The sequence below is a fragment of the Aquarana catesbeiana genome, linkage group LG13, assembly GCF_042186555.1.
Source record: "Aquarana catesbeiana isolate 2022-GZ linkage group LG13, ASM4218655v1, whole genome shotgun sequence".
NCBI classification, from domain to species: domain Eukaryota; kingdom Metazoa; phylum Chordata; class Amphibia; order Anura; family Ranidae; genus Aquarana; species Aquarana catesbeiana.
Genome location: NC_133336.1, coordinates 97,004,022 through 97,030,071, shown reverse-complemented (window position 1 = coordinate 97,030,071; position 26,050 = coordinate 97,004,022). Strand labels below are relative to the sequence as shown.

General features: G+C 42.1%; 1 protein-coding gene across 3 annotated transcripts in view; it reads left to right on the top strand.

The window, feature by feature from the left end:
- The window catches only part of ACTN1 (actinin alpha 1), a 191,502-nt gene that overhangs the window by 123,387 nt on the left and 42,065 nt on the right, over positions 1-26,050 (top strand). For all 3 annotated transcript variants that reach the window (XM_073610810.1, XM_073610812.1, XM_073610811.1), the window contains exons 9-12: positions 12,706-12,798; positions 12,974-13,204; positions 13,882-14,029; positions 19,005-19,155. In XM_073610810.1, the coding sequence (XP_073466911.1) occupies positions 12,706-12,798; positions 12,974-13,204; positions 13,882-14,029; positions 19,005-19,155 (623 nt within the window). The remainder of the gene's footprint in view (positions 1-12,705; positions 12,799-12,973; positions 13,205-13,881; positions 14,030-19,004; positions 19,156-26,050) is intronic.

Sequence of the window (26,050 nt, the reverse complement as noted above, 5' to 3'; positions counted from 1 at the left end):
CATGTCCCTGATATGTCCCCACTCCACACTAAAATGTGTGTATACACAAAAATATCTCAGACTATAGAATAAATAAATAGACCTGTACCCTGTAAAACTCTTTCTCTAAATCAAACCCCATCACTTGCGCTTTTTGTTCCCTAACACAGTAGTTCTGAGCTCTGCATGAGAGCTCGCTCCTGAGATTTTAGGGATGAACAGTAATGGCTAAGAGTCTCTTAGCCACATTCCAGCAACAAGGTAGGGTGGAGGGTTGCCATCTCTGACAGTTTTTCAGTCAGGCTCCAGGAGCTGTAAATGGCCTACATCTATAACAAGGAAATGATTCAACTTTAGTCAAAGCTGCACAGTTTGTTATCTATAGGCATCCTTTACCTGCATAGGCAGTTTTATGGTAAAGGTGAACTATGCTTTTAAGTCTGTGATAACACTAGTTCGACTTGTAATACAGTTACTTTTGCCAAAGATATAGTGAATTGTGGCAAATCTCACCACCTGGGTTTCATGGATATGTGAGAATCCATGTGACAGATTTGCACATTTTTATCAAAAAACTGCCTTTGTTGAAAATGAACTTCTGTAGATGGAAATGCACTGTGCAGCTTTGACCAATAAATAATGCCCTTCCACAGGTGTAGGCCATTTTATGTACCTCCATGAAGCCTGACCTGAAACCTCTCAGGACGTTGCTAAGTGAGGCCCAGCTATTACTGGAAATATGGTCAAATTCATGAATCAAAATCTTATGAATTATGCCTTGTACACACGAGCGGTTTTTCCATTGGAATAATCTCTGAAGGTTTCTCCGACGGAATTCCGCTCAAGCGGTCTTGCATACAGACGGTCACGCCAAAGTCCGACCGGCAAGAACGCGGTGACATACAACATGTACGACGGGACTAGAAAAAGGAAGTTCAACAGTCAGTAGCCAATAGCTTCCATCTCGTACTTGCTTCAGAGCATGCGTCGTTTTTGGTACGTCGGAATAGCATACAGACGAGCGGTTTTCCTGATTCCGTCGGAAAAATTTAGAACATGTTCTCTTTCTAGGTCCGTCAGAATTTTCGACGTTAAAAGTCAGATGGGGCATACACACACGATCGGAATATACGATGAAAAGCTCCCGTCGGACTTTTTCTGTCGGAAATTCCACTCATGTGTACACGGCATTATAGCTGCTTGATTCACTGAAACAGAACAAAGATCTATTAATGCATACTTTTTCAGATTTCAGAGTTTATATAAGCTTTAAGTGGAGTTAAACTGTAACTGAGCACCACAAACTGAAAACACAATGTAATTCATTTTTAATGTTCACCGCAAACTCCCCCATCCATCTATGTCTCCATCCTTTATTTTGTTAAGAAATCACTCCTTAGCATTTTTAGCCGTGGTCATCTTGAGTTAGAGTAGATGATTCTTGTAGCATTTACTGCTGGAATCCATCTGCCCTTAGCTCTGACATGCAGGTGGTATGGTGTGTTTGGCTGAGAAAACCCCTCCTCCCGTCCTCCAGATGAAAGGAAAAAATGTCCATGCAGACTGCTTGGATCTATGACATAATTTTAGCTTAGGCCAGAAACCAAGAGGTAACTGAAGAAATTTAAAAAAAAAAAAGTTTTAAACTGAGTAAATATAATATAATTTCCTAACTATTTAAGTCTAGTAGCATAAGGATTTAAAATGAGTAATGTTGATTGGGAGTGTTTTTTAGTTCCGCTTTAATTTCTAATAGACAAGTCTGGTATATGTAATGTATGTAATATGTTTCTGTTTCAGTTTTTATTTTCCAGTCTGTTCACTGATGGTAACAGTGAATTTCAATGCAGCTTCAACTGCCTTCTTCTGTTTAGAAATAAAGGTCTTATCACTTTGCTTAGCTACAGATCAGCTAGCATATACTACTAGGCACACCGACATAAAAGAGAAGAGGAAGGTTACATTACTTTTATTATAATTATTAATAAAGTCTCGTTCACCTGTGCTTTGATCTCTGAAGAATGATCCATGTTTGAATTGCTCTTCAGAAAGCATTTGACAAGCGCTGAGGAGGCATTATGTTGCCATTTCACTGCCTGCTTTAACCCATGGAAGTCCACACTAGCATGCTTACAAAGTGGCTCCATTCACTGGAATGGGTTGCGTTTAAAGGGCAGTAGCACCCCCTCAAAGTGAAAGGGGACATAATTCATGCTGTGACACGTAGCATCGCTACTGCAGAATGTGTGCACCCTTGGTCGCTGCCTCTGCAGTTTAAAGGGGGTAGCGGTTGGGGGGAGGGGGGGGTGGTAAAGGTGCAGCTCAACAGGGTTTTACTGCAGTATATTAAATTTTTGCCCCCCTGCGACGCAGCTGATCACAGATCGAGGTAAAAATCCAATCACAGTAGCTCCTTATCATTTGATCAGCTGTGTCCAATCACAGCTGATCACGAATGTAATCAGGATTTGCCGGTAATCGTCAATCCTCCCCTCACGCTGACCGTGTGAGAGGAGAGACAAAAAAACGGCAAATCTGCACTGGCAATCGGGGCACTGATCATCAGTGTCCTAATGATCCTCTGCCAATCTGTGCCCTCCAATGTCACCGATCGGTGTCCATCAGTGCACATCAGTGAAAGAGAAAAATTACTTATTTACAACATTTTACAACGGAAACTTTTTTTTTTTTCAAAATGTTCGGTCTCTTTTCGTTTGTTTAGCAAAAAAAGCACAAACACAGTGGTGATTAAATACCCCCAAAAGAAAACTATATAGGTCTCAAAAAAATTGTAAAATTTTAATTTAGTTTGGGTACAGTGTTGCATGACCGCTCAATTGTCAAAGTGCGACTTCGAAAGAATGTCCCTTCCCATTTCTCATGTCAGGACAGGGTCAATGGTCACTTGTATACAATAACACACCACCTAAAAGAAGAGGGAATATTCTTACCTTTCTGGTGGCCCATGTCTTGAAATGCCTTTGGTTCACTGCTCCACAGCAAGTATTCCACACTCCTGGGTGTCTAGAATACCCATTCCCTCTCTGCAAGCTGTGGCTTCTCCCTTTGATTATACGTCACTACTAAACATACAAGCCAGCAGAGGGAAGCACTGTGTGCAGTAGGGGAAACGGGTATTCAACCTATCCAACTGGTTGAATATATTTATAGGAGCCAGTATGCAGAAATGCAGTAGCAATTAAAGGCACGGTCACCACAGAAGTAAGTATATTCCCTCATCTTTAAGCAGGTATGTTATTGGGTACAAGTGACCCTGTATTGATAGTCACTTTAAGATCCTGACCATCATTTGAACTGAGAAAATCCCTTGGGTGAATGGTGAACTGTCCTCCACATTACAGAAAAAGTCCAGTTGAATGATACAAACTACTACTAACTATTTGTCATTATTGTTACCAAGAGTTATAATTTTATTTGGATTTTTAATAAAATCGAGCCGCTGAATTCTGATCTTCTGCTTGTTACTGGTTATTAAACATTATGGGACAAATAGTGATTTTAACTGCATAAGGTCTCTTTCTTCCAACATAGAAGCACATAGTAAAAGGGGTAGGATAGAAAATATCAAACTGCCACTGCTACGTTGTTTTTAAAAGTGATCTCTCCAGTGCTGCCATAATTTTCCTTCCTATACTCCTTTACTTGGAGCAGGCATGTACATATCCAGTAAATACACTGATACACATGCTTGTTCTGAATCAATGGCTCATTGCATCACAAAAAAAGAAATGCATGGAAACCCCATGCACCTGAAAAAATTGGGTGCTACCACTGGTGAATGTTTTGTTTAGTATACTAGTTACTTGGCTGTCTGTGCGCTTATTAGGTTCTGAGTTCCTTGACCTAGATTTAGCATGTGGATTAGAAAGTCAAGGTACAGTCAGGACCCCTGATCTGCAAACTTGTCCAGGACAGTGACTCAAAGGTTTGAAGCCCCTGGATCAGCATAATGGTCAAGCAATTAAAGCCCCGGGATCAGCATAATGGTCAAGCAATTAAAGCCCCTGGATCAGCATAATGGTCAAGCAATTAAAGCCCCTGGGTCAGCATAATGGTCAAGCAATTAAAGCCCCTGGGTCAGCATAATGGTCAAGCAATTAACATTTTGAGAGGGATAGGTCAACAATAACAGTGCAAGATTTATCAATGAAGGTTGAAAGCAACTTTTCTTAGTACATATGCTATTCACATGGCTACAGGCATCACTAAGCGCTTTCACCTTCCTGCTTACCTTTTCCCATTTTCATCACAGTACTATGGATGGGGCCAAATGCTGCTCCACTAAAACTTACAAATGTGACAAAAGTAAGGACATCTTACCTCCTAATGGCTGGAATGACAGTATGTGCCCTTTGGTCTTTGCAGTCCTGGATAGGTCTGGTACTTTGGAGTGACTCTTGCACATTGCTCAAGTATCCCTATATAATATGAGGGTTCTTCAAAAAGTTTCCACACTTTTTTTTTTTTTAAACTCTATTAAATATAAAAAAAAGTGTGGAAACTTAGTATACAAAGAACTTGGACTTTTAATGTGTTTTTCAACAGAAGAATATCCATTTTAGGTTGCATGCAAATGCCAGAAACACTTACAAAAAAAGGGAATTGAAGTTGTTTAACGCAATAACAAGCCCTGAGAAACTAGTTGTGTGTGTGTGTGTGTGTGTGTGTGTGTCAGTTCATTACATATGTTGCAAAGGGAATAACTCCAATATTTTGTATGGTTGATGCCAACATACCCATTCCCTGGGCTTGCCTAGGTATATAGAGGTCCCTACAGCAGAATGTGCTTTCTGTGTAATATGGTTCCTTTCCATGCAGTTAGATGGATAGAAGAAGCAAGAAGTGTTCAGCGTTCTAAAACCATATCTTCAAAGTCTAGCTGTACAATTAAAAATTTGAATCTGTCTGCTCATTCCTGCTGTGCATGTCAAGAGCCATCTTCTCCTTTATCCCTGCTCTCCTCATTCCATGTGACTGTTCTTGCTCTATGCTTCTTTATCCTTTCAAACCTTTTCTTTTCCTTTCCTGTACAGATATTATAGGGACGCTAAGGCCGGATATGAAGGCTTTAATGACTTATGTGTCATGTTATTACCACGCCTTCTCAGGTGCCCAGAAGGTGAGATATAACACGTAAGAGTTTCCTCTGCACAACTTGCAACCTCAGCAAAGGCCTTATGTCTTGTGTTATTGAGTAAATGCAGAAGTGCATCACCCATCTCTAGTTGCATGGTGTATTTGTGCCCTACAATCCATTTACCATTGAAGTGTTCTGTCTGTGCCTCACTGACCTTTATGTTGATGTATCCTTCTGTTAAAGTGTTGGTCCTCCCAGAACTAATGTTTCAGCTTCTGTTAAGTGCTTTAAAATTAAATCCCCCATCAGTTTCCTTTTTCTTTAGCCACACCAGAGGTAAGATCTTCCTGCCATAGGTCCTGGCTGTGTCTACACTACATCCACTGCTTTTGCATTTGAGGAATCTTACTCCTTGTGTTACATCTAAACAACATAAAATGAAGAAAAAGATTAACATAGACTGTAAGATTTCTTACAGTGGCTGCTGTATATGGGCAGACCTGCAGATTCAGTTGGAAAGCTCCTGGCCCTGGAATGGAAAAGAGATCAAGGATAGGAATGGGTGATTAAACTCATCAGCACTTAACTGGTGTAATTTTAAGAAGTTCTCTTGTTATGCCTTTTCTTAGTCCTAAGTTGAGGTTCACAATGACTTGAAGCTAAATAGCAACATCCACTCCCATGATATGCTACTAATCTAAATTCTGGGGTCACTTTACTTAATCTTCTGTGTCATGTCTGCAAAGGTTGGATGGTTGTCATTGTCTTATGACCAGACCCAAGATAGTTTACTTCCTTGTTGTGGAAACAACCTCCAATCCACTAAAAATGCTTATGTGCCTGCTGCACAGTTTGGTTGACACTAGTGTTGTACTAGCATGGGGAGGGCCACACTTGTTAGTAATGAATGGTTTGGCTTACAGCTAAAGTAATAATAGCAACTACTGACAGTTCATTCATGATGGAACATGGAACTTTTTTTCCTGTTCCATTCTAACCTTTTAAGGTAAACGCTCTCTCTGGTTGTAATGTTTACAGTACTTTATAGCACTGTAAATTCTCCACTGCTTATATCCACTTAGCGACATAATGCTCAGTACCTGCTCCATAAAACTCCATTTGTCCAGTGCCTATCAGGTTACTGTATGTATACGAACAAACATTTAGATTGGCTTATCAGTAACAAAATGGAAACTGGTCACCATGGAGTTGCTGTAAATTTCTCTTCTGAAGATGACTTGCTAGGCAACCACCATATTCCCTGCTTCAGATTAACTGTCCATTGCCATATCATTACTAATTTTACACTTGATTAATGTTGTTACCCGGCGTCCTGTCACAGGAACAGCTCTCAGAGGAACTGAAAGTAACTAACAGGAAATCTTCTGAACCGGAAAAATGCAGCAATAACAGAGGATCTAAGCCCTTTTCTACCAAAAAGTAGTGCTTTTATTTTTGTTGGGGTCCTATTAACACAGGAGACACCCAGCCCTTTGCTGGTAAGGTTATGTATTTTTAGACAAACATCAAGTCAGTCGGGGTTGGTTTTCTGAGTCAGTTGTCTAGGTTGGTTGGCTGTCAGGGTCAGTCATCAGTCAGTACCTCCCACTCCTTATTGAGTGGGACCCATAGTTGCGTCACATGAATATTAAATAGCGATCTTTGTAAACCTGGAGGGCATAGCACATAAAATGGGGACATTTTTCAATAAACCCAATGGTATTACTGATAAAGTTATGAAAATTTATAAATTAAATTTTTACATTAAAATACAATAATGGTGCTTTTGAATATGTTCCTATATGGAGTAAGAAAGTTCTAATACATACGATTAGACATTTTAAAAAAGAACATTTTAAACCAAGCAAAAGGAAGAGAAGAAACAGGCTAAAGGAGAGGGGTGGAGTTTAAAAAGTATTTTGCGACTCTGACACCTGACTGTCTTTTGACATGTTTGGCTATAGTTTAATGAAATCAACAATAGTTTGCTCGATTCCTGGCTGCATATCAATGAAGGAAACAGAAGTATGTCCTAAATTGGACACCATACATTATTTCATCTTCAGATCCCTAAAAATGTGCTAATCCTTGAGAAAAAGAAAGCTAATATTATATCTAATTCCCTGAGTTTTCTGCCTGTTAGCCAGTGGTGCAGAGTACTAATTGTGGAGGTTTTTCTTTTCTCCCGTTGAACAGCTTGAAACCTGGCTGTTAACAATTAAAAGAATGATACCGGAAAATGACTGTTGAAAATTTGCATCTTCCTGTGTCTCTTCTCTGCTGCCAACATCTTCAGTGAACCAGCCTTTACCCTACTGTGGTATCCTCCCTAATCTCTTGTACTCCTGTTGAGCACCTAAAGACTTACCCCAGCCAAGAGTGTCTGCATGCTTTGATTTGCTTATAGTGCTGGTACTCTTTCTCTCTTGTCCTTTCTAGTGTGCAAGTGATAAGAAGTTAGTCCAAAAATATAATTTGAGTATATTGAGCATAATGTTTTTGCATTAATACTGTACATAGCTGGAGTAAAGTGTAGAATTTTATGTTTGGGATTCTGCGTTTCGCATTTAGATTTGTCAGTGTTATGCAACAGGCAAGCATCTTGTGCTATATTTAGTTGTAATTGTGTTTTATATTGAATCCATATGTATTGTTGCCAGGAAGCGGGACTGTTTTGCCAGAGGATGTATAATGTTCTCAGGCAGGTAGTGTTAAAGAAAGCGTTGACTGTCTGCTAATGTATTTATATTGTAAACTGATAGAAATAGTCTTTGGCAGCACTTATGCAGAGGTTCAGCGTGACTCATTCTTTGAAGAGTGGAACTTTATTCCATCTGTGTCGAAGGAGCTCTTGCTGTAACATACAATTATGCACAGCATACTTACACATTATGACACATTTACCTACTAGAGCAGTGATGGTGAGCCTTGGCACCCCAGATGTTTTGGAAATAATTTCCCATGATGCTCAACTACACTGCAGAGTGCATGAACATCATAGGAAATGTAGTTCTAAAACATCTGGGATGCCAAGGTTCTCCATCACTGTACTAGAGTGTCGTCCTAGCAGGTTCAGGGGACAGAGGAAGACATGTTTTGACTTTGCAAGTTTTTTTTTCTGCCAAAAAATACTGTTTCGCCTAGCCATTTTTGATTTTTTGACCTCAGTTCTACTTTAAATTGAGAACATAAGCCGACTAGCAAATGGCGGTGGGGCTTGTGCACTTGATGGAACTATTAAAGCCCCACTCCAGGGTAAAACAAAATGTTTAGTATCCCTTCCTCCCACCCCCTCTAACCCTTGGTACGTAATTATTTTTTTTCACCTTTACCCTGTGAAGCTAGGAATGCTCATCTAAGTATGCTCCCCAGGTCCCTTATCACCTCCGGTTTTGGGTCGGATCACTGATCCAGCGCTGCAATGCCCCTCCTGAGATCGTCATTCCCCTTGATGATGCATCCCCTTTTGTATCCTGAGAACCCTGCCACTGAACATCCAATAGAAAGTGCCCACATCATGCGGACACTGACATGGATATCCAAAGAAGGATTCTTCCAGGAAGAAAATAGAGTAGAAACCTCAGGTCTGCAGCATCATGTGGCAGCCGGTTAAGGTAAGTAAAAAAGCACATTTAGATAGGGTAGGGTAGGTGGAGGAAATTTTTTTTCCCAATGTAGAGCTTTAAGCTGACTATGCACAGCTCAAATTTCAGATGATTCCTGTAAATTGGCTGAAATGAAAGCCATGAATGGACCTGCCAACATCTGGCCAGACAAACTTCAATTGAGAAGAAAAAAGAGGTAAAAAAAACATCCGTTAAGGGACATAGGAATTCAAATACTTTCAGGTTATGCTGCCACCTACAGGATTTTTGGACACAGGGAAATAGGTAAAATTGTAAGCTAGCCCTCTGTAAACCCTTCCTCTACCTAGCATGCTACATATTTTGCTAGTATAGCTGTTATCTAGTTTGGACTGGGCATGTAGGGCTAGCTTGGAATGTGACCTTCTGGCATGGGAATTTGCATTGTGGTGCTTTCCAGACATGAATGTGCTATGTTTCTACACAGGTAACCCTAGAACATACGCCTTATACTTGCCTAGTGGTTCCCAGGGTGTTTGCTTAGTATCCCCAAAAGTAGCATGCGCCTGTAATCTGAAACCGAAGACCTCCTACTACTATAGAGTCTTTCTCTGCTTCATCAAGTGAGGCGGAGTCCTCCCCTAAGTCAAAGGAACAGCTATGTCCACTCTGGCTGTATGTGCTCAGTTATTATGGCACCCTGCCCTTGGAGGTGCCAGGTGTGCTCCAGTGCAAACCCCTGCAATGTCTCTCACTATCCTAAAACCCTTAGATCAGGCCAAGCTTTTGGTCCTTGTCCTCATCCCCCACTTGGATTCAGAGTTCCAATAGTCCATCTCTAGGGAGATTGTTTCTGAGGCTCTGCAGTTACTATCATCGCCTCGGAAGTACGGTGTAGTTTAAGACCCTATTGATGCAGCAGTTCTACTACACATCAGGAGGACCAGCCTGCTGTCTATTGGTTTCTTTTGAGGCCCCTACAGCTGCAAAGACCTTTTCACTCTACCTACAATTTGAGACATTCCTATGTGCAGAATGGAAGCCCACTGAAGGGTCCTTGGGAGTGTAGATACACTAGTGACCCGCCGTAACCGGAATGCCACCAAACTTTTGATCAGGGTCATTTGGGTAGTTTCTGTTGCCATTATGATTTAAAAAGAGTAAACACAGTTGATTGATAATAAAATATACCTAATTTTCGAGCGCTGCTCGACGCTTACGTGACTGCCCGCTGGTCTCCACCTCTCCTCTCCTTGTCCTGGCTGACGTCAATGGGAGATACTCAGCCTCTCCCCCTGCAGCTATCAGATTGGGAATTTTCTAACAGAGGGAGCAGAAAAAAGGAAAAACGTGGCTTTATAAACACTTTTATTTAGCCCTGTGTTCATTGAGGTATAATTTAAATGTATTTTTTAAATATAAGCAGTGTAAGTATCCACATTTTAATTATTAGCCACTTGCAGTCCATTGTGCAGTAAAGCTCAGATTGGTAGCAGGATATACAGCACAAGAGCAGATCAGTTATGTTTCAAAAGGCGTGCTGATAGGAGTAACAAAGAGAGAAACTCGTGTGCTTCTTCTCTTTTCACTGTCCAGTCACAGGGTGGGGGTGAAGAGGAGAACTGTAAATGTTACTTAACTTTAGCGGGGGGGGGTGGGGGGGGGAATTAGGTCACCTGCTGTTTGGCAGGGCTGTGTATATCTCAGGAATGGATGGGCAAACTTTTTTGGTGCTTTGGAAGGTAAAACAACTTTTTATATACTGTATGTATTTCATCTGTTTATCTAGATATTAGCCTCGAGGTCAACCTAAACCATTCACTCTTCAACTGCCAGGAATCATAGAATAACGCCAGTCTGTGCTCCTCTTCCACAATCCTTACGGCTCATGTATAAGTGAATAATACAGCACACATTTTCACACAGTACATTAAGGAACAAAGCAAGTCAGTAGTATTCACTGACAGCATTCATTCATAGAGAGAGACATATGTACATTCACTGTTAACTGCATCAGAATTCCTGAGTCCTGGGATTCAGTGGGCACAGGGGACAGGCTCTGCAGCTAACACTTTTTCACCCAAAAGAAACGGACTATGGTAAAACTGTGTGCACCACATAGGACACAGCAGCTGTGATTGATGCCCCTTGTAACCCAAAGGGCAGCCAGTGAGTTAATCATCATAAAGTCAGGAAGCCTGCTTGCTGCAAAAGTTTTCTAAGAAAATTAAAGAGACCGGAAAAAGGTTGAACAGCAGCACAGTTTTCCACAAAGCACCTGAGGCAGAAGCGGTAGGAACAGAAATAAGTGAGGTTGGAGTTCCACTTTATAAAGAAAAACCAAAGTAAAGCTAATGGTGCTAATTGTCATGTTTTCTTAGGTTCAGCAGTGCAACATTTCTGATATACAATAGTAAAAAGAAAAAAAAATTACCTTAGCGAGGTGAAATTATTTTCTGATCAAATGTGTTCATTTTCTAGTGGCGATTGCATTGTCCCTGTGCTTTTCCCTTACTTCTGAGATGTAAAGGTATATAAAGGTTTTTTAGGTGTGTGTATACTAATTCCTATTAATTTTATAGCATTTTCCACATATAAGGTATTTTATGTATAATCCCAACTAAATTTGCATGAGTTTTTTGGTTAGCATTTTGTAAAAATAACAAGTTTTGAAGTAACCGATGAATATGATATGAATAAAATGGCAACGTATGAGTGCTATGATTGTTGGATGTTTCAACATTTTAATTTTGAATGAGTGTTTTGCTCTGCAGCTTTAATTCTGGAATAAGGCTGGCCATAAACAGCCTTTTTCAATGCTCAAGCGAGGATCAGGTTATTTAGGGATATCCCCAGGAGACAATAATGAGCACTGCCAACATCAGCAGTGCTTATTATCACGCATAGAGATTTTCCAACTGTTACAAAATATCTGTGAGACTTGGCTGGTACTTTCCTTTTTCTCAGGGTAGAGAAATACGGGAGGGGTTAATCACGCATGTGCTTGTTTAGTCCATCAGACAAATCTTTACAGAGAACAGCCAAATCGCTTGGGAGATTTCTGTCTCTTAAAAGCCAGCTCAGCACTTTGTGAATGTCTAACTCAAATATATCCATGTGCCCAGGTTTGGACAATGTTTTATCTATGTAATAAGTAGGTTGCCACATGTTCAGAAATACAAGCTATAGAAACAAGAAATTATTGTGGGGCTAGCATCTTGTAGCCCAAAATCAATTTAAGGGTAGCAATTCATGTTAAGAGTTCTTGTTTCAGCCCCGTGAACACACACAAAACTGGGTGTATGGAATAATCTCCTCTGTTACCTATTGTATTCTGACAGCCGCTGCTCTCCTGGCTGTCACAATACCTGAACAGTGACTGCTTCTGATTGGCTGCAGTGACTGTTCGGCTAAGAACTGTCCACCTGGTTCCTTAGATTTTTTTTTTTTTTTTAGATCGACGTTTGTCGAGAGTTTGTTGAGAGGTGGTGTCTGCTGAATTGGCCAAAATTCAAGTCATGTATGACCAGCAAAAGTATGATAATTAGGTTAATGTTTATAGACTATTTTCTTACGGTGGATAAAGGGTTTGGTTTTCTGCAAGCCAACTATGTTCATTCCATGGGGAAATTCTGTGCACCCTATGTATGTTTATGTTGATGTAGGAGAGAAGTTTGCTAAATCTTTTTTGATGCTAAATTTTGATGCTAAATTATTCACATTTGTTGCTGCCTTTCTGACTTGCAATCTGATGTCTTTATAATTATATAGTTAGTAATTTCCAAGAAGGATATCCTAACGTTCATCATATTATCTAAATTGTAATCCAATAAAGAGTGGCCAAGGACAGGGTGATAGACTTGGTAATATGTACACGTGGAGGGGAGATAACATGTTTGTATCAGACTATAATTTACTTAAATTTACTAATTACAACTAATGTAAAACCTCAAATGTGTTCAGCTTGTGGTAGGTGAAGGAAAGGGCTTGTTTTGTGTTTTGCTATTAATCCTAAATCTGCTTTGTTTTCTGTTCTCTGTATAGGCTGAAACTGCAGCCAATCGAATCTGCAAAGTCCTAGCCGTCAACCAGGAGAATGAGCAGCTCATGGAAGACTATGAGAAACTTGCAAGTGATGTACGTGTTGCAACAAAAGGCTGAAGAAAAGGTTAACCTGTAGTGTTAGAGAGAGTAGCTTAATGCAATAGCAAAAGGAAACCATTAAATGTAAATATAATATTTTAGAAATGTGCCATGTGGGAACATTAGTCCTGTCTTGTATTATTGTATGCTTGACTTTCTGCTCTGTCAGTTGTTAGAATGGATCCGGCGAACAATCCCATGGTTGGAGGATCGCGCTCCTGAAAACACCATGCAAGCCATGCAGCAAAAGCTGGAAGATTTCAGAGATTATAGGCGTCTACATAAACCTCCTAAGGTCCAGGAGAAGTGTCAGCTAGAGATCAACTTCAACACCCTTCAGACTAAACTAAGACTCAGCAACCGGCCAGCATTCATGCCATCTGAAGGGAAGATGGTCTCGGTAAGCATGGACATTTGAAGGAATACTGATACATAAAAACCCACTGGTCTCATACCGACCACAAACATAGTGCTAATGGGTAAGCAGCACACAAACCCATAGATCGATATCTGCTCCCAATATCATAGCAAACAGTGTAAAACAAAATGTGACTTTTTTGTATTCTAGGGAATATAATCTAATGTGTAGGTATGAGACCAGAGGGACCTGCTCATTTCCATATCGCTTTCAGTCTATTTTTTTATTTTTGCCACTTATCGCTTCAGGGTTATTCTCCTTCTTTATATAACCTATATGTTTGGATCAATAGTACTGTGAACAGTTACCTTCAACAGCCAGCAATAATGTGGTGTTCTAGTCATAGTAAATTCCTCAAACTTACTGCCTATTTCACTATCACAGGGAACATACATATCTGTATTTCTTGGGGCAGCTGGCACTAACCAACCTGATTAGTTGTGTTCTTTAAAAAAGATCACATATCTTTATATTAGGGCAAGCATGATCTAATTTGGTTGAAACAGGTTGAATTATGGCAACCTCAGATCTATGGATGATAATGAGGTATTTCCATATTTTGAGTATACTCGTGCTTCTTTCTGACAAAGCTTTTTAGTCCATTCTGATTGCTGTGTAGCTACATGATGGATTATCATGTCCCTTTTTTCTTTACCCAGGATATAAACAATGCATGGGGAGGTTTGGAACAAGCAGAGAAGGGCTATGAAGAGTGGCTGCTGAATGAGATCCGGAGGTTGGAAAGACTAGACCACTTGGCTGAAAAGTTTCGTCAGAAAGCTTCTATTCATGAAGCCTGGACTGATGGTAACATGATCACTCACTTACTGTTCACTGTGGGACTTGCTTGTCACTAACTGTTTGAAGTCAACAAAACTGTCAGTGTTCTGGTTTAATTCATGTCCTGGTCTGAGCAAGGAGAAGAAAGCAGAGCACTGCAGAGAAATATTCTGAATGTTCTGATAACCCCTTATCACACATGTATAAGAATGAACAGCTTTCATTATTTCTGCACATCTGTTGAGCTGTTTTTTTTTCGCTTTACCTTTTTCTGTTATGGCTGCCTTATCCCTAATGCTAAATTAAGAATAACTTTCATAAGAATCACTGTATCTTGACATTGCTTAGAGGACAAGTATCACCAAAACTGATGCCTTCCAGCCTTGGGTGTATGCTGATAGGTTGAATTCTCTTCTGACATATATTACCCTTCATTCACATTTCTTAAAGTGGAACCTGTTTTAATTAGAGCAAAAATCAAACTGTCGTTAATAACAACAGCCTAAGCATCTAGTTAGGCGATTTCATAAAAGCTGAACATCCACTCCTCTGTTTTGGTGTCACCTCTTAGGGTACTGGTCTGACATAAGCGGTCCCAAAACCAAATAGGGACATAAGGTCTAGCTTAGATCTTAAGCTGCTGGACATCCTTTTTGTTTCAGATTTGTCCATTTAGTGTTGACCTCTGTGAGAGGTAGATTTCGGGGTCTATAGTCATCAGTGACGTATATCTTCATGTGCCGTTTTTTTTTCCAGGCTCATAAAGGGTTTTTGCAAATTGCAGTGCAAAGCCGTCTTTTTTTTTATTTTTGTGACTCTTCTCTTCAGGGCAGGCCACAGCTCAGAGGGTTCACAAAGTTCTTAGCCCAATACTGGACTTGCTGAAAACGCAGATGTAAAATTTCAGTTTACCTCAAGCTTTGTTCAGGAAGCAGTCTGGTCCAGATTTTCCTTTGATACATTTCTGCAGGAGAAAGTTGTTTCTAGGTCAAGGCACGTTCCCTATGTACAGTCCTACTCCAGATCCTTGGTAGATGATCATTCTCTCAGTCTGGAACATGAAGTTCCAGGCATTGGATTGCCAGATGGCTCTGTTCGCGGGGTATTACACAGCTAAGATTGCTGGTTGATGGTTCGAGATCTGGAGAAGGTATGGGCAATATAACCACTGATGCCAGCTTCTCAAGTCGGTTGGAAGGCGGCTATAGTTCAATGGACTTGTCTCCACAGGAGAAAGTATTGCCCATCGATATATCTTGATTTGATGGCCAGTACGCCTTGCTCTGGATGTTGGCACAAGCCAGTTGTAGGTGTAATCTGGTACTTCCTCTGCAGGCTTATAGATATATATAATATATCTATCTATATATATATATCTCTCTCTTCTCTCTCTCTCTCTCTCTCTCCCCCTCTCTCTCTCTACCCCTCTCTCTCTCTCTACCCTCTCTCTCTCTCTCTCTCTCTCTCTCTCTCTCTCTCTCTCTCTCCTTCTCTCTCTCTCTCTCCTCTCTCCTTCTCTCTCTCTCTCTCTCTCTCTCTCTCTCTCTCTCTCTCCTTCTCTCTCTCTCTCTCTCTCTCTCTCTCTCTCTCTCTCTCTCCTTCTCTCTCTCTCTCTCTCATCTTCTCTCTCTCTCTTCTCCTCTCTCTCTCTCTCTCTCTCTCTCCTCTCTCTCTCTCTCTCGTCTCTCGTCTCTGTCTCTCTCTCTCTCTCTCTCTCTCTCCTCTCTCTCCTCTCTCTCTCTCCTGTCTCTCTCTCTCTCTGTCTCTCTCTCTGTCTCTCTCTCTCTCTGTCTCTCTCTCTCTCTGTGTCTCTCTCTCTCTCTCTCTCTCTCCTCTCCTCTCTCTCTCTCTCTCTCTCTCTCTCTCTTTCTGTCTCTCTCCTGTCTCTCTCCTGTCTCTATCACTAGTACATACTCCAGTTATAGTATAATGGCAGGGGGAACTCTGCAGGTGAATCTACTATATTCCAAGTTCCACAACAGGGTGGAAATAGCTTGTGTCTGGGACAGAAGTCCCACCGGCAATAGGGGCAGATGCACTGTGACACCTTAGGGACCAGTTCTCCCTTAGTTTATGCTTTCCCTCTGTTTCGACTTCTCCCACATCCGGAAGGTGGTAACACTGATAATAGTGGTAGCCGAATTGGCCCAGGAGGGCTTGATACGCTGACATAGCGAGTCTTGCGGGGGTCGTTCCTTGTAACACTCCCAGTCCAGCAGAACCTAATGGTCTTGAGTCCTGTATCTCCACACTGTTGAGCCCTGGGAGCTGGTTTCAGGGAACCTAGATTACAAGACTTGGAAATGTTATTTTCTTTATCCAATTAGTAGGGGAAAGGAGTTTGGCCTTAAGTACTATTAAGGGTCCGAGTTCATCCCTATCCATTTTTTCCAGAGGCCATGTTTCGCACTCCTGGATTCATACTTCATACAGCGTGTAGTGTAGATGGTCCCCACATGTCGGGCTACTCTTGCGTCCTTGGGACTGGGATTCGCTCTTGGCTGTCTTTGCAGAGGCCGTTTTTTGAACCAATTAGGAGGACTGTTAGTCTCTTATCTCGGAAGATTGCTTCTTTGGTTGCTATCACTTCACTAAGTGGAGTGTCCGAACTGGCGGCCCTTTCATGCAAGGAGCCGTTCTTGGTCGCACATCGTAAGGTGATGTTGCCTTCTTATCCATCTCTATTGCCTAGAGTGGTTTCTAGTTTTTACTTGAATCAGGACAGTTGTCTTGCTTTTTATTTTTCTATTAATCAACAGTGGGCAGGAGAAAGATCGCTACCTACTCTAGAGGTAGTGCAGACACTCAAGGTCTACTTGAGTTGTCTGCACAGGTCAGGAATCCTGATTTGTGCAGCCAGAAGAGCCCAGGAAGGGGAGGCAGCATCCAGGACAAATGTTTAGCAATGGATCTGCCAGTTTATCAAGGGATGCCTGTGATTTTAATGAGCAAAACCCCATTGTTTTCTGGGGGAGATTCTCTACCAGATGTGTGGGAGTATCTTGGGCCATCCACCATCAGGTGTAGGTGGTCCAGGTGTGCAAGACCGCTATTTGGTGTTTAAGTTTATACATCCACAGGGTTTTTAACCAGGTGTATGTCAAGAACGTTGAGGAGACTGCCTTGGTCTCAACGTATTTCAAACAGTAATAGTGGCAGTTTCTGCAAAAGTGTCTCCCTCCCCTAAGGGGCGTTTCTTGGGGACTTCCCATGTAGTAATGACTGCTCTTTATCCTGTGATGTACAATAAAGAAATTAAGATTTTTACTACAGCTTACCTGTAAAATCCTTTTCTTAGAGTACATCATGGGACACAGAGATCCCTCCCCTCTTGTTTGGGAAGTTTATTGCTTGCTACAAAACTGAGGTACTTCCTGTGTAGGAGGGGTTATATAGGGCAGGACTTCCTGTCTTTTTGTTTGGTTGCCAGTGTCCAGTCACTTATAGGTGGCGTATAACCCATGTAGTAATGACTGCTCTGTGTCTTGTGATGTACTCCAAGAAAAAGATTTTACAGGTAAGCTGTAGTAAAAATCCTAATTTTTGCAAAAATGGCAATCGAGCCAGATGCTCAGTTATGATCTTGCCAGTTTAAGCCTACCCAGTGCTCTCTTCTATTTGTACCCACTGTTTTATGCATGAACATTTTGACTACAAACCTTTTTATTGAAAGATCAAGATACATGCAGGTTATAATATGCATGCATTTTGTACATAAACTTGAAACATCAGAACATAGAAATGTGGAATAAAGAATCTGATAACCTTGTACAGGATATAATGCGATACACACTGGAAAAACAAAAAGGTAGGGTAAATAAAGAGCAAATTTGAAACTAAAAGTCCAGGCAGCAAAACTAGTGCAGATCTAGTAAATTAACACATTTAAACTGGTTTATCAAAAAGGGGTATTCCAGTGCTCCCATTTCCTGTCAAAGAAATGCATAGTATCATACAGGGTATGGTGAATTAGTTCTGTCAATTTGATTGTATCCATCCTAGCCAACACTTATGACCAGAATATGGTCACAAGGAGGAACGCCATTATGCATGAACTTTTGAGGGTGGACTAGGGCCATTATTACCCTAAACAGAATCTCTGACCTGGAAATTAGTGGCATCCCATCCCTAACAGTAAACAAGCAAAAATTGGACTATTCATGTGCTCCTAGTGAGCCTCTTTATTTTTTTAGCTGCTGTTGTGGCCACAATTAATAATTGTCAAGTACAAAGTTTTTTCTTTTGGTTTTTGTTTGTTCATTAAATGTTTACTATTTATGGTGTGCAGCACCTGAAAAGTCCAATTGTTTTCTTACTAAAACATCACTTAGTGGTTCTAAAGGCTCAAGATTTTTTTACCTTCATGCATTCTATTTGTGAAGGTAAAAAAAGCCTTCTCTGTGTAGCAGCGAAAAAAGCCTTCTCTGTGCAGTCCATTGGCTCCCGCTGCTGTCAATCACAGCCATGAGGAGAGAGGGGGCGGGACCAAGCCACAGGTCTATGTATGAATAGACACGTAAAGCAGGGGCTCGGGAGCAAGCTTGCTTTGGTTCCCCCATTGCAAGCAGTTTGCTCTGGGGCACTTGGCAGAAGGAAGGGCCCAGGAGAGCCGGCGGGGGATCCGAGAAGAGGAGGATCAGGGCTGCTCTGTGCAAAACCACTGCACAGATCTGGTAAGTATACCGTGTTTATTATTTAAAAAAAAAAAAATAACACTTTAAGGCAAACGTCAGAGTGTAAAATGCAGTAATCCACAGCAACCAAAGAAAATGCACTGTTTAGTGATCTTACTTAAAATGAAATCAGATTGATTAGTAGAAGTTGCTTAATTTTATTAAGTGTATATAAATTCTTTTTTTTGGTATAAGCATAACCTTTTAAGAATTTGTATGTAAGGACTGTAAAGAAAATCACACAACAATAAATAAAACTCTCTCTTGGTTGTGAATCTGTCATCCTAACGTATAAAAAATAAGTCTAATAAACTCCTGTTCACCAACAGGAAAAGAAAACATGCTGCAGAAGAAAGACTATGAAACGGCAAGTCTGTCAGACATCAAGGCTTTGCTGAAGAAACACGAGGCCTTTGAAAGTGATTTGGCAGCTCATCAGGACCGAGTAGAGCAGATTGCAGCCATTGCCCAGGAACTCAAGTAAGTCTGACTAATGGTTCACTTCCTTTAAGCTTGTCCTCTGCATGTCTTTTCAAAGTAAAATCTGAACTGTGAATTCAAAAGATTTAAAAAAATTAGCTGCGCTGTCTGACATTTAGTTGGAGCTGCATTTGTGCCAGTGGAAGTAATTACAGTTAAAACCTCCACTTTCTCATACCCATTACTGTTGCAAATATGGAAATGTGTGCTATACAGTTAAGGTAAAGCCACTGCAAAATGTGCAGAAGACATGGGTAATTACTTTAGATGGGGAACAGATCCGTAAATTGCACATGGAATCCAAAACAAGTGCTCTGACTCTTTTTTTTATAGTGTTTTCAATGCACTAGAATTCAGCATAAAGCAAGAGTAGTAGCCGGCAACTTCAACATCCGTATGAATATCTTTATTTCTTGCACAGGGGTAGATAGAATGCTTACATGTTTCAGCTAGTAGCCTTGTTCACAGCTGTCTCAACCCTGTAACTGCTACATCTGCAAGAAAGCAGTTGTTCTGTTGAAAACAGATATGCTGGCTGGATCACCAGGTGAAAATAGGAAAATTATTGCAGTCGACACATCTAAGAATGGTAAACTGCAGTATTATAAGTGTTTGCTTTTGGGTTTCATGACACTGTTTTTGTTTTGACCTTGGTCATGAAGGGATTAGAGAAAGTGCATGAGTCACGATTCTCATGTTTCTACTAGCAAAACAACCGTGCTCTGTGAAGGGGTTTATCGCCAGTGCTAGGGGGTGGTATTTATAGTCCTGCCTTGAGAGCCACTGAGCCTCAAAGCACTCCTGCATCTAAAAGTGATCACAGACAGTAGAGGACAGTCAAACATCCAGCTCAGGAGAAAATCTAATGATCATCTGTATAGGCCTAGAGGCCACCAGCAAAAAATGCACATGGAAAATTATGGGGAGGGGGGAAAAAATAAGAAAAACTTTCCAATCATTATCGTATCCCCTTTGATAATGCAGCCCTAGAGGTTTCTGCAGCACTCCACGCTTGCTGTTTTTATATGATAAACACAGTTGTACGATTCAACTGTTTGTGTCTAGGGATGTCACAAAAACTTCAGAAGCTTGAGTATGGTTGGATCATGTTTGAACTCCACTGATACCTTTTGGCTACCTTAAAGCTGAACTCTAGCCCCCCCCCCACCACCACCACCACCTTTTTGCCAATTTTGAACTAAATGGTAAGTTATTTAAAAAAAAAAAACATCCTAAGCTAAAATACCTTATCATAATCATCCAGTATAGGATACAGGACCCTGGGTTGTAGGCTGGTACTGGAGCAACTTCATTATAACCTTGACATCCTGTAAGGTTACTTCGGTCACTGGATCCTGCCTGGGTGCTCACCTCAGCACTTAGTGCAACATGTGCAGTTAGCTGCAGCATGCTATACAGGTCCAGAGCCATGTTCCATCCCTATGGAACCCCTCTGGGGTATGCACACCTTGACGGGTGAAGCCTGGATCCTGAAAAGGGACCAGAGACTTGGACATGTAGGACAGGTTTACCCTATACTGGACCAGTACTGTAACTTAATTTACAGGTTTGCAAATAATTTTCATTATACGTTAAAACTTTAAGGACACCTGAAATTGTGTTTTAAAATGTATTCAGTTGTGTAATGTTTAAACTTTTCAAACTTTGTGGTAAAAATCCACCCCTCAAAGCATAGTCTAAGGTGGATGACTTGTGTTACACCCAGGGCTGGAGCTACCACTAGACAGCTGCCTGGGGCGCAGCCACGGCCTCTGTCCCGGTGTGGTGAAGCTCCAGGCATGTGTGTGCTTGGCTCTCCTCGCCTGATCGCTCGCCCGCTTTCAGTGCCAGCTGTTCAGGGAACACATCCGCTGCAGGTGCGGTGCAGCCATTTCTAAGATGTGTCCCACTGAGCGCCCCGCTGTCACATCTCCTTACTGCCCCGGGACTCCTTTGCTCCTACCTGTCCCTCTGGTGCGACCTGTGTGAGTACAGCGGAGGGGGCGGAGCTCTGTGGAGATCAGAAGAACATTGAGAGAGGTGCAGCAGGTGTTAGTTGAGCTGACCTCCCGGCTGGCGCGGCGACACCACAGAGCTGCTGGATGGCACTGGCGGGAACCCTAAGCAATACTGCCCACCAAGTGCTGGGGAGAGCCCTCAGGAGAGATGTAATAGACGATGAGGCCATTCGATCTGCATCAAGCTGTGTGTGTATGGGGGGGGGGGGGGGCGGCGGTGAGTAGTGCAGGAAGTAGGGGTCATGTAGGTCAGTGTAGTGGTCAGGGAGGTCACATGTGTTACAAGGGCAGGGCAAAGGGGGTGGAGTCAGAGGCAGAGCCAAGGCGGGCGGCAAAATGAGGTTTCGCCTAGGGTGTCGAAAAGGTACTCGGACACTTCCTACCACCCTTTTTCCATGAGGACTTTTGCTACAGGGCGGCCTACAGATGCTGTGTATTCTTTTTACGGACATGCTTGCCTTATTTTGGCACCCTACTCTTTGAGTGCCCTATATTGAATACCCTCACCAATAGTAATAATGGAAGCCAGACGCAAGGTTACCGTGACAAAAGTTGAGGTGACCATTCGCTCTACCAAAGGCCTACAGAACACCCAAATTGTTCAGAGTGACAATGCTTCCCTTGCATCGGAGCCAAATCCCGTTTTTAAACCCTCATCTTGTAAACAAACCCATTCAGTTTAAAATGGGAATGGAAGGCATTTGTGTAAAGAAGGGGAAAAAAATTAATTTATAATGTTTAGAAGTGATCATATAACCTCGGTTCTCAGCTGCAAAGGTGTTAAGGGAGGAGAAACAGCAGAACACTAAACTTCCCAGTGAATGGCTGTGCAGGGAGGGGGGGGCATGTCAGGACAAGTCTGATCTTTGGAGTAGAGCAGGGTCAGTTCCAAGCATAGCTAGAGAAATGACCAGACTGTGTTTTCATGCATAGTGTGGTCAGTTTTTAATAGGAAAGCAGAGGGACTGGCATAATCACCAGGTATTTTACACAAAGGAAGCAATACAAAAAGAACAAGATTTTAAAATACAAGAACATGGTACAACAGGCACATATCAGGAGTATGAAATGTTGGGTTTACATATTCTTTAACATCAATTTCTGCACCCAATTTTAGCAGTATCTCATGCATGCAACAAGCAACACACCTGCCCAAAGCAGATTCTTCCGCCAGCATGTCAGACTTTCTCAAACAACTAATGGCCTTTATACTGCTGTCACTGACACAACAGTGCCAAGCTCCTTCATCTCAGCTGTCTCTGCCACAGTCAGAAAGTGAAATGCTTCCCCTAGAGGTTGCAGACATTGAAGGAAATTAGGAGGACCCAAAGCCAGTGTCAGAGGAGGCCACAGAAGATTCTCACCCCCAGCCTCTCGTGCACCTGATGTTAAAGCTTCACACAACATGCCAGTGTAGATATGCTCACTTCTGCTGTGTGCAAAATCCTGCATTATCGCACTGGATTCTCCTCTGTCTCACCATACCCACTTGGGTACTAAGAGACCTGCTAAGTTTAAAAATACATTTCCCATTCATTAACAAATAGAATGGGCAATTTATGAGGATTGGGTTAACCCAAAAAAAAGATTTTAATCCCGAAAATAACTACCGAACTCTATCCTGTGGAAAAAAGTTTACTTAAAAGTGGACTGTCCTGGTAATGGACCCCGTTGTCTCAGTCCTAAACAAGCATCTTTTTGTTCCTATTGAAGTTGTTCCTTCCATTTAAAAATTCTGCTGACAGAAAATTTTTGAAACTTTTAAAGGCTCTCTTTAATCTCACAGCTCTAGCTCTGCAACCAGCTATTGCTGCATTTTTTCTTTGTCAGACCACACCTAATTAGACTGGGGCATTTTGACCACAAAGGTAGAAAAGAGAAGATGGAATTTTTAAGGTGCCAAAAAGTTCTAAAGAATGGAAGCACTTCCTATATCATAAAAACTCCTAAAAATATTTTGTTAACATATACACTATATTACCAAAAGTATTGGAACGCCTGCCTTTACACGCACATGAACTTTAATGGCATCCCAGTCTTAGTCTGTAGGGTTTAATATTGAGTTGGCTCACCCTTTGCTGCTAAAAACGCTTTGACTCTTTTGGGAAAGCTGTCTACAAGGTTTAGGAGTGTTTCTATGGAAATGTTTGACCATTCTTCAAGAAGCACATTTGTGAGGTCAGGCACTGATGTTGGAGAGAAGGGCAACTCAATATTGTACCCTACGGACCCTACACATACTGTAGCTGCTGACTTTTAACATTAGGACACTCTCACTGGCCCAGCAGAGGAGGAGGGGGCCAGCTGCTGACGTAATTCGCTGTTGCACCGGAGGGGGGGAGGAATCTCAAGTGGGAAAAGTACACTTTTGCCAGTCAAAAGAAAGTATAAACGCCCTTCATTTAAACGGCTCTTTCCCCTACGCCAGGGGCTTCCGCCTCTAGGCAGGGGCGACTGCCTCCACCGTCAGACTCTAGAGGAAAATCTCAGAGTCAGACCCAGGCTCAAAAGAAGTCCTGGGGTCGGAAACCTGCAAGCCAGAATCCTAAAGCCTCATCATGAAGAGGCAACCCCCCTCACCAAGATGGGGGGGGAGACTTCTGCAGTTTTCAGAAGTCTGGAAAGAGGAAATTCAGGACAGATGGGTCAACTTCACGGTAACGCTGGGGTACAAGCTGGAATTTCGGGACTTTCCACCGTCTTGCTTCCTGAGGTCAAGCGTTCCCAAAGATCCAGAGAAAAGACAATCTCTGTTTCAGGCACTAGACTGATTAATATCTCAAAGGGTGATCATACAGATCCCCACAAAAGAGCAAGGTCTGGGGTTTTATTCAAATCTTTTCATGGCACCAAAATCAAATGGAGACATTAGATCCATTCTAGATCTAAGAAATCTAAATCCGTTCCTGAAGATCCGCTCCTTTTGCATGGAGACGATCAGGTCAGTAGTTTCTATCCTTCTAGGAGGAGAACTCCTGGCATCAATCGACATCAGGGATGCATATCTGCATGTCCCTCATCAAGAGTTTCTGCGGTTCGAGTTAGAACAGCAGCATTTCCAGTTTGTCGCCCTGCCCTTCGGGCTAGCCACAGCTCCTGGGTGTTCACCAAAGTGCTGGCCCCACCTCTAGCCAGGTTAAGGGCACAAGGCATAACAGTCGTAGCGTACCTAGATGATCTATTGCTAATAGATCAATCTGTGGCTCGTTTGGAGCAAAGCGTACGCACTACAACCAACTATCTGAAAAGTTTGGGTTGGATTCTCAGCGTAGAGAAATTTTCCTTAATATGCTAAAAAGGCTGGAGTACTTGGGTCTGATCATAGACACAGCCCAGGAAAGGGTGTTCTTGCCTCAGGCAAAGATCAACTCCATAAGAGAGCTGGTGCGGATGGTCAGGTCAAATGGCGAACCCTCCATTCGGCTTTGCATGAGGTTGCTAGGAACCATGGTGGCTTCATTCGAAGCAGTTCCCTATGCCCAGTTTCATTCAAGACTGTTGCAAAACAGTATCCTGTCTGCTTGGAACAAAACAATTCCAGCTTTAGACTTGCCAATGCAGCTGGCCCCAAGAGTGTCCCAAAGCTTCATGTGGTTACTAACCCAGAGTCTGCTGAAAGGAAAATCCTTCAGACTAGTCATCTGGAAAGTGGTAACGACGGATGCCAGCCTTTCAGGCTGGGGAGCAGTACTAGAAAAGACAACTGTCCAGGGACAGTGGTCAAGAACCAAAAGAACCTTGCCCATCAATATCCTAGAGATTCGGGCAGTACGTCTGACTCTAAAGGCCTGGACTTTCAGGTTACGGGATTGTCCTGTCAGGATTCAATCCGGCAATGCCACAGCTGTGGCCTATATCAATCACCAAGGGGGCACCAAAAGTCTCTCAGCACAGAGAGAGGTGAACCTTATTCCAACTTGGGCAGAAAGGAATGTGCCATGCCTTTCGGCAGTCTTCATTCCGGGAGTAGAGAATTGGCAGGCGGACTACTTAAGTCACCAGCAGTTATTCCCAGTGAAGTGAATGGTCACTTCACCCCGACATATTTTGGGCTGTTTGCCAAAGATGGGGGACTCCAGAAGTAAATCTCCTAGCGTCCAGGTTCAATATAAAGTTAGTCAACTTTGTGGCCAGAACAAGGGATCCATTTGCATGCGGAACGGATGCGTTGGTGACCCCATGGAATCAGTTCTCACTGATCTATGCATTCCCCCCTATTCAGTTGCTGCCACAACTTCTTTGCAGGATCAAGCTGGAAAGAAAGATGGTAATTCTGGTGGCACCAGCAATGCCCAGAAGGTCATGGTATGCAGAAATCGTAAAGATGGCAGTGGAGGGACCATGGTCCCTCCCACTACAGCCAGATCTGCTCTCACAGGAACCAATATTCCATCCTTCCTAAATTTAACGGTCTCTAAATTTAATGGCTTGGCTATTGAAACCACATTCTGAAGAAACGTGGGCTTTCCGGGTCAGTTATTTCTACCCTAATTAGTGCAAGGAAGCCAGCTTCCAGAACTATAGTGTCTGGAGGGCTTATGTTTCCTGGTGTGAATCCAAGGGTTGGCAACCTCGGAGAAATATCATAAGCAGAATTCTTGCCTTTCTACAAATAGGGGTAGAAATTAAATTGGCCTTGAGTACTATTAAAGGCCAGATCTCAACTTTATCAGTCTTATTTCAAAGATCATTTGCTACTCATTCTTTAGTCCGGGGTTTTATACAAGGGGTGACGTGGCTTTTTTCCTCCCGTCAAACCTCCCTTGAAACCCTGGGACTTGAACTTAGTTTTGTCTGTGTTACAAAAACAGCCATTTGAGTCAATACAACATGTTCCCCTTGTCCTGGCAAGGAAGTTGGTATTTTTGGTTGCTATA